This window comes from Anomaloglossus baeobatrachus, chromosome 6 (assembly GCF_048569485.1).
Source record: "Anomaloglossus baeobatrachus isolate aAnoBae1 chromosome 6, aAnoBae1.hap1, whole genome shotgun sequence".
NCBI lineage: Eukaryota > Metazoa > Chordata > Amphibia > Anura > Aromobatidae > Anomaloglossus > Anomaloglossus baeobatrachus.
The window spans coordinates 75,391,843-75,408,208 of record NC_134358.1 but is presented as its reverse complement, the minus strand read 5'-3'; the positions used below and the strand labels follow the sequence as shown (position 1 = coordinate 75,408,208).

General features: G+C 47.7%; 1 protein-coding gene across 2 annotated transcripts in view; it reads right to left on the bottom strand.

The window, feature by feature from the left end:
- Positions 1-1,858: 1,858 nt before the first annotated feature.
- ESRP1 (epithelial splicing regulatory protein 1) overlaps positions 1,859-16,366 on the bottom strand; it is a 109,823-nt gene continuing 95,315 nt past the window's right edge. For both annotated transcript variants that reach the window (XM_075353047.1, XM_075353048.1), the window contains exons 14-16: positions 11,271-11,424; positions 5,371-5,479; positions 1,859-3,628 (exon numbers count right to left, since the gene is read on the bottom strand). In XM_075353047.1, coding sequence (XP_075209162.1) covers positions 5,396-5,479; positions 11,271-11,424 — 238 coding nt within the window. In that variant the 3' untranslated portion in view covers positions 1,859-3,628; positions 5,371-5,395. The remainder of the gene's footprint in view (positions 3,629-5,370; positions 5,480-11,270; positions 11,425-16,366) is intronic.

The following is a 16,366-nucleotide window of genomic DNA, read 5'->3' as shown; positions in this document are numbered from 1 at the left end:
GGCAGAGCTTGAGTGAGGAGTAAACAGTTGCAGATGAGTTTTAGGGTATGTCCGCACGTTGCTTTTTACCTGCTTTTTTGCTGCTTTTTCTTCTGCGCTGTTTAATGCCAAAATGGATGTGTTCTTCTATTCAAGCAAAGTCTATGGGAATTTGGGTTTCTTGTTCACACTATGTTGTTCAAAATGCTGCCTTTTTGTGGCAGAACTTTGGTCAAAAACTCAGCTTTGCAGTGCAAAACCCAAATGGCAAAAACAATTGACATGTTGCTTCTTTGAAAAGCTGAGGTTTTTGACCAAAGTTCTGCCACAAAAAGGCAGCATTTTGAACAACATAGTGTGAACAAGAAACCCAAATTCCCATAGACTTTGCTTGAGTAGAAGAACACATCAATTTTGGCATTAAACAGCGCAGAAGAAAGAGCAGGTAAAAAGCAGGTAAAAAGCAACGTGCGCACATACCCTCAGAGTTGAAAGTGTGAGGAGTAAACAGTGGAGTTGTAGTGAGAAAAGGAAGAAGGAGAAAGAGAAAAGTGACAGCAAGAAGCCTGAAGTTGGTCCGGGTGTGTACACCGGACTGAGACAGCAAGGTTGACAGACGGCGGTGACCGTCTGCAGGAGAGACTGCTCGGAGGTTGCCGAAAGGACCGTGGACGGGTGGTGACCCGGCGGTACCAGAGCGGTATACAAAGAACAGTCAGCACCAGGGCAGGGGCCTTTCGGATCCCGGCAAGGCTAGGAGTCGCCATAATTTGCCAAATCAGTCAGTGAAGGGGACCTCCGGGTCTCCCAGCAGCAAAGTCCCGATTGAAGGCAACCGTCCGACCGTGAAGGGGAGACACCGCCAAGGCACCAGTTTCCCAGGGCCAGCGCCTGCGGGCAAGAAAGGGGCTCCTCCGGCCCATATCCAAGCTGGGGAGCGAGTTACCGGTGGGAATCCATCGCTACCAAAGAACCGTACTTAGGTGCAGGGAAGTGACCGTCACCGCTAACTGCAGGGAACATCAGCACCGTAGCCGTCCGAGGTACCCGTCCAACCAGCCGTTTGTTTACCGTGAACTGTGTCATCATCCTTGGGCTGAGTGAGTACCTCCGTGCCGTGCGGCACAGCGCTACCCCTGCGTCCCTGCACCTCCACAGGCCCCATAACCCACCTGTCCACCATCCCAACCCCATCACTGGGCCCCGGGACCACCAAACCCCCTACCCACAGAGGGGCAAAGCAACAACTAGCTGCTCCATATCACCACTCCCGGGATCCCCAGACAGAGCAGCGGTGGTGTCCACACAATCACCACAACCGTGGGTGGCGTCACGGACAATAAACTATCCCAACAACCAAACCCCTTTCACTCACGGGCGAGGAGCGCCGCTAGAGTCCCCGGGATCCGGCCCATCGCTCGAGCCACCGAGCAGCAGCAGGCCGCAGCAGCAGCGGCAGCCGGACCCGAGCAGTGGGAGAGCGCGGCGTCCCCTCCTCCGCCCGCGACACTTTACACGCAGCGATATCGCTGCGTGTAAAGCCCCCTTAAGGCTGGAGTCATACTTGTGAGAGAATCACGCAAGTCTGACATCATCCGGCACAGCCGCACACACTCCTGACATGAGCAGGTCAGCTGCATAGAAATACATGCAGCTCACCTGCTGTTGTCAGCAGAGCGTGCAGCCCTGCCGGATGATGCGATGCGAGACTTGTGCGATTCTCTCACAAGTGCGACTCCGGCCTTTGTGATCCATCGTTGGAATCAGGGGTCAAATACAGCAAAGACCTGCTGACAGATTACCTTTAATCATCTCTTTGGTCAATAGTTGTATAGAATCTCATTGAACAAGATCACAAGGAGTGCCGAGGACCCAGGAGTATTTGGACAAGCAGAGAAAAAGCATTTTATTATTATGTGCACATGTAAACAGTTTATTCACAGACATTTTTTTTCTTATTTGTTTGCAGTTTGTTTGTGCAATACAGCATTAATAAAACAGTCATGTAATCGGTACACAGCTAACAGAAACAAAACTACTTTTTAGAGCACAAACTATGATAAACTTATCTAGACATGCAATGACACAAATTTATATATATAGTCACTTAGAATTGGTCACTTTTTTTGCCATGAAACCATCTGGTCAATGTTCTCACTGATGGTTTTGCAAAGTGGCGTAAATGTGACAAGAACATGTAAGTAAATAGCTTCCAAGTCTACAAGACGACCGCTTCAGATCAGATGTAGACACCATTGGGTTCCATTGGCTTCACACCTTGCAAGGATGCCAGAGACAGGAAATCTGCTTTGTGGCGTGTCCATGTATTCGCAAAGTCTTGGTTTGTATAGACCATCTAAATCTCAGCATCCACTAAATCATTGCTCCGTGCAAACCCAAAGAGCTCAAGTAGTGTCCTGCTTAGGGGAATAGTTACATGAAGACCATCCTGCGTAGGGGAATCTTTACATGAAGACCATCCATACAGTATTGTATATACACACCCGCCTCTCCTATATTGCTGGACCATGGTGTCTTCTTACCATGGATGTATGTGGGGAGCACGGACCATGAAAATGTTAAAGAAAAAAAAAAATTCAGAGGAAGCGCAATGGTTGTTCCGTGGATATGACTCCGCACAGAATGATCCAAATATCACATGGCCATTAATAGGTGCATGAGGGGTTTTTTTTACGGAACCCATGGAAAAATAATAATATTTGTTTTTAGACAATTATATTAATAAAAAAATTTAAGTGAATAATTAAAGCGCTAATTCATACTTAAGCAACTTTACTATAATGTTCACAAGAGGTTCTCAAAATATATACAAATATTTAATATATAAATGTAACAAATAGTGTTTGACAAAAGCAAAAATAAATGATGGGAGTGCATCATGCGAGGGCATTTGCATTCACAGGTAGAAATCTGCTTCATGTTGCCAGCACACAAAATTTTTTTTTTTTTTTATTTTTCGTATTTAACTTTTTTTTCAACTTTATTTTTTATTATCATAAACTAAAAAGGTTACATAGAATATCTCAAAGCTTTTAGAAATTTTAAATTCTAAAGTAAAAAAAAAAAAAATATAATATATGTTGCATCATATACAACACACAATGTATGCAGTTATGGAACAGCCAGCCAGTGTTATCTGAGCAGGGCAAATGGTCTTATTCTACAGAATGTGAACCTCTGGTTTCATTATTCAAACAAATAAAATATACATAAAAAATATCATCACCCGCTGTATTAACACTTTTGGGGCAGCAGTGGAATAGACTTATCGGGAAGTTCAAAAATAAAGTTTTGGGGGTTCTTTTAGGTGTAGAAATTTCTCATACTTGGTCGTTAGTGCTGCTTTTCAACGCATCAATGAGGTCAATAGAGATGTTATCCACGAGGCCATCATAAAATGTCTGATCTCATCTCGGGGTTGAACCAACTCAATGGAAGATCTGTCCACCCACTCGGTCTATGTTAAATATCCCGACATCAAATCTCACAGGAATAGGCTGGTTTTTCCAGGAGCCATTCTGCCCAAAGTTTCTTTTTTCTGGCCGGGTTTAGAAATAAAAAAAAAAATGGCCAGGTGCTTCCTGCTTAGCAAAGTGACAATGTAGAATTAAACTGGTTGAGGAAAAACCTGTAGTAGAAAAATGAAGATGGTTAAGAACATGTCAGGACAAAGGACAAAGGGATATTCATTGAGAACGTTTACCAGAGTTTACCCCCTTCTTTGGCCTTGGAATATGGGCCACTTGTCAGGACTACAAAAGTAGTACAACATACAGTAATAATTCTTGAAGCACGTCAGCCAAATGCAAAAATCTCCAACAGGTCCCCCAACTATAACATTTTTTTACCCTCCCTAAGGCATTAGGGCACAGGTGTGACTGCAATCCCTGGACACAATTACACTGAAATAATGGATGCTCCAGATGAAGCCTTGGCTAAACACATGTTGGCTGCGTTTTCTGCACAAGATGGTTTATAGATACCTGTCCATCTCTTGCACCAGATAAAGGAAGAGGACACTACATGTAATGTGAACGGGGGAAAGGGAGTAGAATTGCGTATTTATTTTTTTTATATTTGTTGGAGAAGAGCCGCAGAAGACTGATATATTACTGGAAGGGGCACAGGATGGGGGATATTATACCAGGAAAGAGACATTATACCAGGAAGAGACCAGGATGGAGACATTACAGAAAGTTGCAAGGATTGGGGACATTGTTACATGAGAAACCAAACATTTCTCCACAGGATCAAGAATTCTACAAGTGCTCATATCTGACAGACTTGAGGGTGAGAGCCCAGATCCAAATTTTGCACTAGGGCTGTGGACTCGTTAGTCCACTAGCGACAGAACTAGGGATTCCAGCCAGTCTCCCATGCTGGTACTTGCCAGGCCTCAAATTAAAGTAACTTCTGCGATCTGACGAGGCCAGGCACAATGAGTTTAGCGTGTCGACGGCCATGCTGAACTCATTGTGCCTGCCTTACTCCACTAGCGGTAGATCACAAGGCCAGTACAGGGCCTCAACTCCCAGCGTCTGGATTTCAATGGTATTTTCAAAGGTGAACTACTGCCTTCCTCCTCTGATATTTAGCTTGAACGTCTGAGGATCAATGCAGGAGCGCAATGTCGTCACCAAATCATGCCTGCCAAGTGGAGGGTCAGACCTCACGCTGCACAGAGCAAAGCATTGGGGGAACTTGGCAAAGTTGTTTATATATTTGTAAGTCATTACTTATGGAGGCCAACATTGATGACTTCCTCTAGGCAATAACCGTGGGAGGGTGCTCACTTTAGGGACATTATACTTTACATACCAACTATGAAATGTGTATCATAATGGGTGAAAAACACTAAGGAGCTTCAGTAGGGGCACAATTACTGGGAACATGCTGCAACACATGTCCATCTCCTGCGGCCAGTCTCCTCCACAGCAGCATTTACTCTTCTGAAGGCAGCTACGCTCTCATACAGGCTTTATTTCCTGCAGGTCGAAGTTTTTTTTTTCTCTTTCCCATCTTAGTGTAAGCGTGTCCTTACATATTGCTGTGGGTTTTGTCTACACGTAGCTTAGTCCAGCACTATGGTGCTTTAATGAAAAGCGTCCACTTTTGTGTGTAGGCCATGTTGTTCATTATAGTCATGCTTTGTAAATACAATTTACATTTTAATATTCCATTTGGGTATATAATCTGAGGTTACTGCGTTTTCCACACTTTGCATTTAAGGAATATTCCATGGATTTATAATTTCTAATTTCTGCCATCCTGTCGAGAAGCTTCACCACTTATGATATATAAGTGGTGAAGCTTATCGACAGGATGACCTAAATTACACACATCACAGTTTAGCCTGATGATTTAACATACCTCTTTATAAGCGCTGAGAAGGCCTCTATATACAGACCCATTCTTTTGGGTGGGTGATCAAGGTCCTGGCTTGGTCAGTGACTGGGAGTAGACCTTCCTCCGGAGAGTACTAGGGTAAAAGGAGACGTACAATTGAATATACAATTTAACATCATAAGGAAGTGGACTGGGTGATGCCACGTTCCTACCCTTGAAGGCATCAATTGGGTTATTGCATTGTCATGTAGTGTGAATTGTGTCTTGTGTAAACGTACCATGTAAACTATGATAGGCAAACTTCACATCACATTACGATATGTTGAAATTCAATGCACATGTTTATTGTAATGTGTTCATGTGTAATGTAGAGCAGGACTATATGTAATAAAGTAACAGGTTATGTATATTGTATAGCACTTGTATAGGTAGTACCACACCGTAGGGTAAGGGATAGTTAAGTGTTGGGACTAGCCCACAATGGGAGGGGTTAGCTGATGGGGGGAAAAGACTGTTCCTTCAGGAAGAGTTTATGAAGCCCAGTATGTAATGGATAGTCTGTAGATCAAGATTGTATGCAGTGGATGACTTGTAACAGGAGGAATAAGACTGGATCAGAGATGGCGCGATCCTCGATTGTTGACAGAGACACAGAGCAACATAGAGGCTAGAGAAAGACTTTGAACAGAGTGGAATCAGACAATACAGTCATGGCCAAAAGTTTTGAGAATGACAGCAAAATTATATTTTCACATTATCTGTTGCCCTCTGGTTTTTAATTGTGTTTGTCTGATGTTTACATCACATACAGAAATATAATTGCAATCATATTATGAGTACCAAAAGGTTATATTGACAGTTAGAATGAGTTAATGCAGCAAGTCAATATTTGCAGTGTTGACCCTTCTTCTTCAGGACCTCTGCAGTTCTCCCTGGCATGCTCTCAATCAACTTCTGGACCAAATCCTGACTGATATCTGTCCATTCTTGCATAAGCAATGCTTGCATTTTGCCAGAATTTGTTGGTTTTTGTTTGTCCACTCGTCTCTTGATTGCCCACAAGTTCTCAATGGGATTAAGATCTGGGGAGTTTCCAGGCCATGGACCCAAAATCTCTCTTTTGTTCCATGAGCCATTTAGTGATCACCTTTGCTTTATGGAAAGGTGCTCCATCATGCTGGAAAAGGCATTGTTGGGCGCCAAACTGCTCTTGGACAGTTGGGAGAAGTTGCTCTTGGAGGACATTCTGGTACCATTCTTTATTCATGGCTGTGTTTTTAGGCAAGACAGAGTGAGCAGATTCCCTTGGCTGAGAAGCAACCCCACACATGAATCGTTTCAGGATGCTTAACAGTTGGCATAAGACAAGACTGGTGGTAGCGCTCACCTCTTCTCCTAATAAGCTGTTTTCCAGATGTCCCAAACAATCGAAAATTCATCTGAGAAAATGACTTTACCCCAGTCCTCAGCACTCCACTCCCTGTATTTTTTTGCAGAATATCAGTTGGTCCCTGATGTTTTTTCTGGAGAGAAGTGGCTTCTTTGCCGCCCTCCTTGAAACCAGGCCTTGCTCAAGCAGTCTCCGCCTCACAGTGCGTGCAGAAGCACTCACACCAGCCTGCTGCCATTGCTGAGCTAGCTTGACACTGCTGGTAGTCCAATCCCACAGCTGAAACAGTTTTAAGATCTGGTCCTTGCATTTGCTGGTCCTTCTTGGGCGCCCAGGAGCCTTTTTGGCAACAATGGAAGCTCTCTCCTTGAAGTTCTTGATGATGCAATAGATTGTTGACTGAGGTGCAATCTTTGTAGCTGCGATACTCTTCCCTGTTAGGCCATTTTTGTGCAGAGCAATGATGGCTGCACGTGTTTTAGAGATAACCATGGTTAACTGAATAGAAACAATGATACCAAGCACCAGCCTCCTTTTAAAGTATCCAGTGGTGTCATTCTTACTTAATCATGACTGATTGATCGCCAGCCCTGTCCTCATCAACACCCACACCTGTGTTAATGGAACAATCACTTAAACAATGTTAGCTGCTCCTTTTCAGGCAGGAATGCAATGATGTTGAAATGTGTTTTGGGGGTTTAAGTTCATTTTCTTAGTCAATCTTGACTTTGCAAGTAATTGCTGTTAAGCTGATCACTCTTTATGACATTCTGGAGTATATGCAAATTGCCATTAGAAAAACTTAAGCAGTAGACTTTGTAAAAATTAATATTTGTAGCATTCTCAAAACTTTTGGCCATGACTGTACAAACAGGACAATAAGACTCGTGGTCAGGCCCCTAATCATCAAGGTAACACGTTTAAAACGTACTGGTGCGTCAACGAACTTAGCTTACTTGGCTTACTCTGGGAGATTCTTCCTAAATGTCTGAAGATAATAAGTCTCTGGTCTTGACACTAGTAACTATTCTTGTACCCCCTTCCTCGTACAAGGAGAATAAAACGAGGAGCTGTAGAAAGTGAGGAATTTGACTTATGTTAAGTTGGGCTGTGCTGGGACTCAGGACCAGCACGATCGAAAGCATTCTAGTGGGAACTGAGACTAAATATTCTTTGTACAAATGGGCCCGCTATCTGGTGTGAAGTTGCTATTGAGGAATTGTTATGCAAAGCGGCGTTGAAGACGAACTGCTGGTCTGTTTGTGGAAGAGTTGTGATTTGATTCCGGCCAGCCGACACCAACATGGAACCTGCTCGTGCGTACAGTCCACAAGATGCAAATCTACCTATACAGCCAGCCAGGACTATGTCTTGTATGTGCTTGCCAGGGTGTCCAGAGTCAATCCCTCGACCACAAACTACTGTCCTGCGCTGCTCTACAGCATCACTAATCTTGTGTCAGCCGCATAGCAGGGACTACTTTGTGGGCAGGAAATATCCCAAAATTGCTATTAAAAAAGGCTTTGCTTGACACTAAACATAAAAATCAGAGTGCAGCGCGAAACCAACAGTCAAAATGCAAAGAGGAAAAAAAAAATCCCTTGTGGCATCAATTCAGGGAAGTAGTCCGTCCTGCACGAGTCCGAAGGATTCTTTCCCTTAATATGGAGCCATTAGTGTCGCCCCAGATGAAGGCAAAACCACCATGGGGCAATGTTATCCTGTAGGTTGATCTTGATGGACTGAAGTCTACCTTCAACCTTAAAAACTTAAGCTTTTAAAATTATTCTTCTTTAACAGAGTTGGTCCCTGATCACTGGGGGCCTGACAACTTTGTCCCCAGCGATCCCAAAATCTGGGCTATGGAACTCAGGAACCTGGCTCAACGCCCTGTACTGAATGGAGCGGCATTGTGCATGCTTGATTTCCTTGGCATACATTGTGTATGGGGCTGAAGGAAATTTCATAGCACTGCTCCAGTCATTGTGTATGGGAAGTCTCAGTGCAGAGGTTAAGCACATGCAGTTCTTCTACATTAAAAGACAGCTTTGCAGAACCAGGGGTGCAGAGTTTCCTGCAGTTGGACCCTCCAGCGATCAGCAAATGATTTTTTTTTCTACAGAGAATAAATATTTCAAGATTAACCCTTTTAATACAAATATAGCATCAAATAAACATCAATAGGAAGTGAGTGACCAGCTGCGAGACCGGTCCGGAGACCTCGAGCCACAGCGAACCCAGATCCGAGCAGCTCGGCTGCTTCCACAGGGGCGATACACTTCAGTAAAAGCTCCCTGTCCTGTCTCTGGATGATTATTCCCTGCTGCGCCATCCTTACCTGAACATCCCCAGGCCCCAGTCCTAGTTGGGAGGGGGGGGGGGGCGAGGGGACATCCCTCTGGCACTGTGCATCGCCACCTAACTCCTATAGCCTCCAGCAGTGCCCGGCCATCCCGAAGCCGAACATCCCAACTGTCGTCAGGAACTGTTTATTTTTCTTTTCTCTCCCTTAATATTTTTTAACCCCATCACAAAGCCTGTCACACATCACCACTCTGTGACCCAGCTCAGAGGCCTACCAGGGGCGGCACACAGACACCGCTGGAACAGTGCCACCAGAGGTATATCTAAGTGTTTGTTTTTAAATAGGGGCAAATACTTATATTGCGAAGGTGTTGTCGAGTAGTGGACAACCCTTTTAAGCTTGATTTACATGAAACCAGAACACTCAAAGGCATTTATTGAGATCAGAAATCCACCAGATGACCACACTTATGGGATTATTGGCTCTATGCATCGAGAAAGGCCAGAAGCATCACACAGCGGTCCATGCAAGCAAAAGTGCAAAACTCATGCCTAATATACAGATGCCCAGTGGAACAACATAAGCAACCACACAATACCTACGGTAGTAGCATGTAATTATTTGTGCTGCAGTGCAAAACCTATTGCTTCACATGAAGGGTATATGCCCCTATGTTTGCAGCAATTCCAACCTGTTAGGATGCATTGAATGAATCTTCATTTGCAGAAATGTATGCATAAAGCTGCAAAAAGATTATTTTAAAAAATAGGCTCCTATTGCATTGAAAAACCATGAATAGTTGCATGTACCTGCCCTGATTTTTCAAACAATCCACAAAATTTAGGTCATCTGGGACAGAAAGGGAAGGGAGGAGAGGGCGGAGGAGGTGGGGGGAGGTTGGTGTCTTCTATAAATGTGGCGCCCTGGACAAGCCAGGACGTCACAGGAACTGCAACAACACACCCCACACCTCGGCTAGGCACGTCTAGGTCAAACAAAAATCCTTGTTGCCTCCCCTCCAGGAGCTGATGTCCACACCAGGGGGTGGAGCCAGGCGGTTGGCCCGACCCACCGAGGAGTTCACAGTCCTGGAGGCGGGAAAAGGAAGGAGCTCAGTGGAGAGTTGAGTTTGAGGAGTTGAAGAGTGAAGTGGCAGTGGAGGAGACTGACCGTGTCCGGGTGCGTGGCCCGGGCACATACAGCAAGGTTGGCGGACGGTGGTGACCGTCTGCAGGAGGGGCTGATTGACGTGAACCGTAAGGACCCGGGACGGGCGGTGGCCCGGCGGTACCGGATCAGAGACCGAAGAGAAGCCAGCACCATTCGGCAGGGCCTACGGACCCCGACCAGGCTAAGAGTCGCCGTAAAACCGGTCAAATCCGTTAGCGAAGGGAACCTCCGGGGTTTCCCAGCAGTCAAGACCAGATTGAAGGCAACAGCTCAAACCGTGAAGGGAAATACAGTCACCGCCAAGGCTACAGTTCCCAGGGCCAGAGCCTGCGGGCAAAAGGGGCTCCCTCAGCCTCCATACAAGCTGGGGAGCGGGTTACCGGTGGGAAGCCACCAGAACCGAGAACATAACACAGGTGCAGGGAAAGGCAGTCACCGCCAACCTACCGGGAGAAGAACCACCACAGCCGTCTGTGGGACCCTTCCATCCAGCCGTTTGTTTTACCGGAGACTTTGTATTCATCATTGGCTGAGTGAGTACCACTGTGCCGTGCGGCACCGCGCTGCCCCCGCGACCCTGCACCTCACCAGGCCCCGTAACCCACCTGCCATCCCTCCCTCACCAGGCCCCGGGACAACCAACCCCCCTACCCACGGAGGGGAAAAACAACATCCAAGCTGCTCCCCGACATCGGTCCCGGGATCCCCGTCCAGAGCAGCGGTGGTGTCACAACCTCACCGCAACCGTGGGTGGCGTCATGGACAATATCCCTAAACCAAACCACCCCTTTCACTCACGGGCGAGGAGCGCCGCTCGAGTCCCCGGGATCCAGCCCACCGCTCGAGCCACCGACCGAGCGAGCAGCAGCAGCCGGACCAGAGCAGTGGGTGAGCGCAGCGTCCCCTCCCCGCCCGCGACATAAAGACCACCCAGAAGTTGCTGTTACAGGAGAGAGATGGTTGCAGGTGGGTGTTAAATCATCCCTATCAGCCAGCAGAAATGGATGGAAGTATGTGGAACTAGTCAAGATATTAGTTGTCTTGCTCATTGCCGCCTACCTGATATCCTTGGAAGAAATTCAAAATCTCTTTTACGCCAGAGTTGTAGGCCAGTCCTTGCATACGCACGACCGCAGCTCCACCATGAGGGGGGATACTGCTGGCACCAGCCGTGGTCGGGAAGAACCCAAGATTGCTTGGAGAACCTGGAGGGCTGAAAAATAAAATATATCACGAGTGAAAAAAAAAAAAAAAAAAAAAAAACACCACACTCCAAAAAACCTTATTTGACATAACACTTGCATTCATTCTGTATATTCACAAATTAGAATTTGCCAGTCCTAGAGGGACAACACTGATAATTTTCCTACAAATGAATTGTGAAGGGGTCAGATAAAAAAAAAAAAAAAAAAAGGGAAGCCCCAGCGCCCATTCCTAGAATGCTGGGCTTTAAACCATATAAAGCCCTGTAAGGCCCTTGGTCATCCTGGAAATCTCAGTTACTATTCAACAGCAGCAGATCCTGATGTGCTGCCATATTCTAACAGGGAAAAAAATCCTTCGTGGCCACTAGGGGGAGCACACTGACTATGAATTTAACTACGGTATTAAATTCCGTGGTGGAGGTGCTTACTGCATAGGGACGTATATGGCCAAATGGCGGCAGCAACTAAATAGAAAGGTTATTGTGTTATTTCAGGCTGTAACCCCTATAAATAAATTTTATAATTCAATAAAAATCAAAAGCTTTGTAATTTTTTTTGCTGCTCTAATCAATTTCCATTCTAACATGAAAAAAAACCATTTTAAATCAATGATGAAGGGAATTTTGTTTACTTACCGTAAATTCCTTTTCTTCTAGCTCTAATTGGGAGACCCAGACAATTGGGTGTATAGGCTATGCCTCCGGAGGCCGCACAAAGTATTACACTTAAGTGTTAAGCCCCTCCCCTTCTGCCTATACACCCCCCGTGCTCCCACGGGCTCCTCAGTTTTGGTGCAAAAGCAAGAAGGAGGAACAGATTATAAACTGGTGTAAAGTAGATTCAATCCGAAGGAATATCGGAGAACTGAAACCAAACATGAACAACATGTGTACACAAAAAAACAGGGGCGGGTGCTGGGTCTCCCAATTAGAGCTAGAAGAAAAGGAATTTACGGTAAGTAAACAAAATTCCCTTCTTCTTTGTCGCTCTATTGGGAGACCCAGACAATTGGGATGTCCAAAAGCAATCCCTGGGTGGGTAAAATAATACCTCGTAAGAGAGCCGTAAAACGGCCTCTTCCTACAGGTGGGCAACCGCCGCCTGAAGGACTCGTCTACCTAGGCTGGCATCCGCCGAAGCATAGGTATGCACCTGATAGTGTTTCGTGAAAGTGTGCAGGCTCGACCAGGTAGCCGCCTGACACACCTGCTGACCCGTAGCCTGGTGCCTCAAAGCCCAGGACGCGCCCCCGGCTCTGGTAGAATGGGCCTAGAGCCCTGAGGGAACCGGCAGCCCGGTAAGCTTCGAGAATTGGTTCCTTGATCCACCGGGCCAGGGTTGATTTGGAAGCCTGTGACCCTTTACGCTGGCCAGCGACAAGGACAAAGAGTGCATCCGAGCGGCGCAGGGGCGCCGTACGAGAAATGTAGAGCCTGAGTGCTCTCACCAGATCTAACCAGTGCAAATCCTTTTCACATTGGTGAACTGGATGATGACAAAAAGAGGGTAAGGAGATATCCTGATTGAGATGAAAGGGGGGTACCACCCTTGGGAGAAATTCCAGAACCGGACGCAGAACCACCTTGTCCTGGTGAACACCAGGAAAGGGGCTTTGCACGACAACATTGCTAGCTCAGACACTCTCCGAAGTGAAGTGACTGCTACTAGGAAAATCACTTTCTGCGAAAGGCGTGAGAAAGAAATATCCCTTATTGGATCGAATGGTGGTTTCTGAAGAACCATCAGCACCCCGTTCAGATCCCAGGGTTCTAACGGCCGCTTGTAAGGATGAACGATGTGACAACCCCCTGCAGGAACGTGCATACCTGTGGAAGTCTGGCTAGGCGCTACTGGAAAAAACACAGAGCGCTGAGACTTGTCCCTTAAGGGAGCCGAGCGACAAACCCTTTTCCAGTCCAGATTGAAGGAAGGACAGAAAAATGGGCAAGGCAAAAGGCCAGGGAGAAAAACCTCGAGCAGAGCACCACGACAGGAAATTTTTCCACGTCCTGTGGTAGATCTTGGCGGACGTTGGTTTCCTAACCTGTCTCATAGTGGCAATGACCTCTTGAGATAATCCTGAAGACGCTAGATCTAGGACTCAATGGCCACAGTGTCAGGTTGAGAGCCGCAGAATTCAAATGGAAAAACGGCCCTTGAGACAGCAAGTCTGGACGGACTGGTAGTGCCCACGTTTGGCCTACCGTGAGATGCCACAGATCCGGGTACCACGACCTCCTCGGCCAGTCTGGAGTGACGAGGATGGCGCGGCGGCAGTCGGCCCTGATCGTGCGTAACACTCTGGGCAACAGTGCCAGCGGAGGAAACACATAAGGGAGTTGAAACTGCGACCAATTCCGAACTAAGGCGTCTGCCGCCATAGCTCTGTGATCGTGAGAGCGTGCCATGAATGCCATGACCTTGTTGTTGTGCCGGGACGCCATTAGGTCGACGTCCGGCCTCCCTCAGCGGCAACAGATCTCCTGAAACACGCCCGGGTGAAGAGACCATTCCCCTGCGTCCATGCCCTGGCGACTGAGAAAGTCTGCTTCCCAGTTTTCGACGCCCGGGATGTGAACTGCGGAGATGGTGGAGGCCGTGGCTTCCACCCACATCAAAATCCGCCGGACTTCCTGGAAGGCTTGCCGACTGCGTGTTCCGCCTTGGTGGTTGATGTAAGCCACCACTGTGGAGTTGTCCGACTGAAATCGGATCTGCTTGCCTTCCAGCCACTGCTGGAACACTTTTTAGGGCAAGATACACTGCCCTGATCTTCAGAACATTGATTTGAAGCGAGGACTCTTGCTGAGTCCACGTACCCTGAGCCCTGTGGTGGAGAAAGACTGCTCCCCACCCTGACAGACTCGCGTCCGTCGTGACCACCTCCCAGGATGGGGGTAGGAAGGATTTCCCATGCGATAATGAAGTGGGAAGAAAGCCACCCCCTAAGGGAAGCTTTGGTTGCCTGAGAGAGGGAGACGTTCCTGTCAAGGGACGTCGGTTTCCTGTCCTATTTGCGTAGGATGTCCCAATGAAGAGGACGCAGGTGAAACTGCGCGAAAGGAACTGCCTCCATTGCTGCCACCATCTTCCCCAGGAAGTGCATGAGGCCCTTCAAGGGGTGTGCTTGACCTTGAAGGAGAGATTGCACCCCTTTCTGTAGTGAACGCTTGTTGATCAGCGGAAGCTTCACTATCGCCGATAGGGTATGAAACTCCATGCCAAGATATGTCAGCGATTGGGCTGGTGTCAGATTTGACTTTGGAAAATTGATGATCCACCCGAAACTCTGGAGAGCCCCCAGAGAAGCGTCGGGGCTGTGTTGGCATGCCTCTTGAGAGGGTGCCTTGATCAGCAGATCGTCCAAGTAAGGGATCACCGAGTGACCCTGAGAGTGGAGGACCGCAACTACTGTAGCCCTGACCCTGGTGAAAACCCGTGGGGCTGTAGCCAGGCCGAACTGCAGTGCCACGAACTGCAGGTGTTCGTCTCCTATGGTGAAGCGCAAGAAGCGTTGGTGCTCTGGAGCCACCGGTACGTGGAGAAAAGCATCTTTGATATCGATCGATGCAAGGAAATCTTCTGGGGACATTGAGTCGATGACGGAGAGGAGGGTTTCCATCCGGAACCGTCTGGTCTATACGTGTTTGTTGAGCAGTTACGGGTCCAGGACAGGACGGAAAGACCCGTCCTTCTTTGTAACCACAAACAGGTTGGAGAAAAACCCGTGACCCTGTTGCTGAAGAGGAACAGGGACCACCACTCCTTCTGCCCTCAGGGTGCCCAGCGCCTGCAGAAGAGCCTCGGCTCGCTCGGGAGGCGGGGATAACCTGAAGAATCGAGTCGGGGGACGAGAGGCGAACTCTAACTTGTAACCGTGAGACAGAATGTCTCTCGCCCAACGGTCTTTTACCCTTGGCAGCCAGGAGTCGCAAAGGCGGGAAAGCCTGCCACCAACCGAGGATGCGGATTGAGGAGACCGAAAGCCATCAAGAAGCCGCTTTGGTAGCGGCACCTCCGGTGGTCTTTTTGACTTAGACCGCCATGAATCGGAGAGCCCTTGATCTATTCAGAGGCCTTTTGGACGAGGAGAATTGGGACCTGCCCGCGCCCCGAAAGAACCGAAACCTCGACTGCCCCATCCTCTGTTGGGGTATGTTCGGTTTGGGCTGGGGTAAAGATGTATCCTTTCCCTTGTATTGTTTGATGATTTCATCCAAACGTTCGCCAAACAGTCGGTCGCCAGAAATTGGCAAACTGGTTAAACGCTTTTTTGGAAGCAGAATCTGCCTTCCAGTTCCGTAGCCACAAGGCCCTGCAGAGTACCACCGAATTGGCGGTAGCAACCGCCATACGGCTCGCAGAGTCCAGGACAGCATTAATAGCGTAAGACGCAAATGCCGACGTCTGTGTGGCTGCGTCAATTTGCGCTTGACCTGCTGAGATAGCTTGTAGCACCCATACGGCTGCAAATGCTGGTGTAAAAGAAGCGCTGATAGCTTCATAGATGGATTTCAACCAGAGCTCCATCTGCCTGTGAGTGGCATCTTTGATTGATAGACGCTATAAGATCGTTCACTATGGCGTCCCCGTCAGGCGTATCAAGATTGAGAGCGGCCTCAGGATCAGAATCCTGATCAGCTGTCTCCGCTTCATCATCCAGGGATTCCCCCCGCTGAGACCCTGACCAATATGAAGATGTCGAGGGAATTTCCCAGCGAGCTCGCTTAGACGGTCAGGGGATGGGGTCTGTATCAGAGACCTCACTCTGGGATCTATGAGACACCCCGGGGAGACCTCTGGTCCAACTGAGGTGGGCCAGGGAGCAATGATTCAACAGTGCCCCTGTGCTGAGATACCGGTCTGGATTGCTCAGTGGATCCTGCCGGCAGAGGGGTCGTACATGCGGCGCAGGCAGCATAGTAAGCCTGTGGTTTGGCGCTCCTGCCT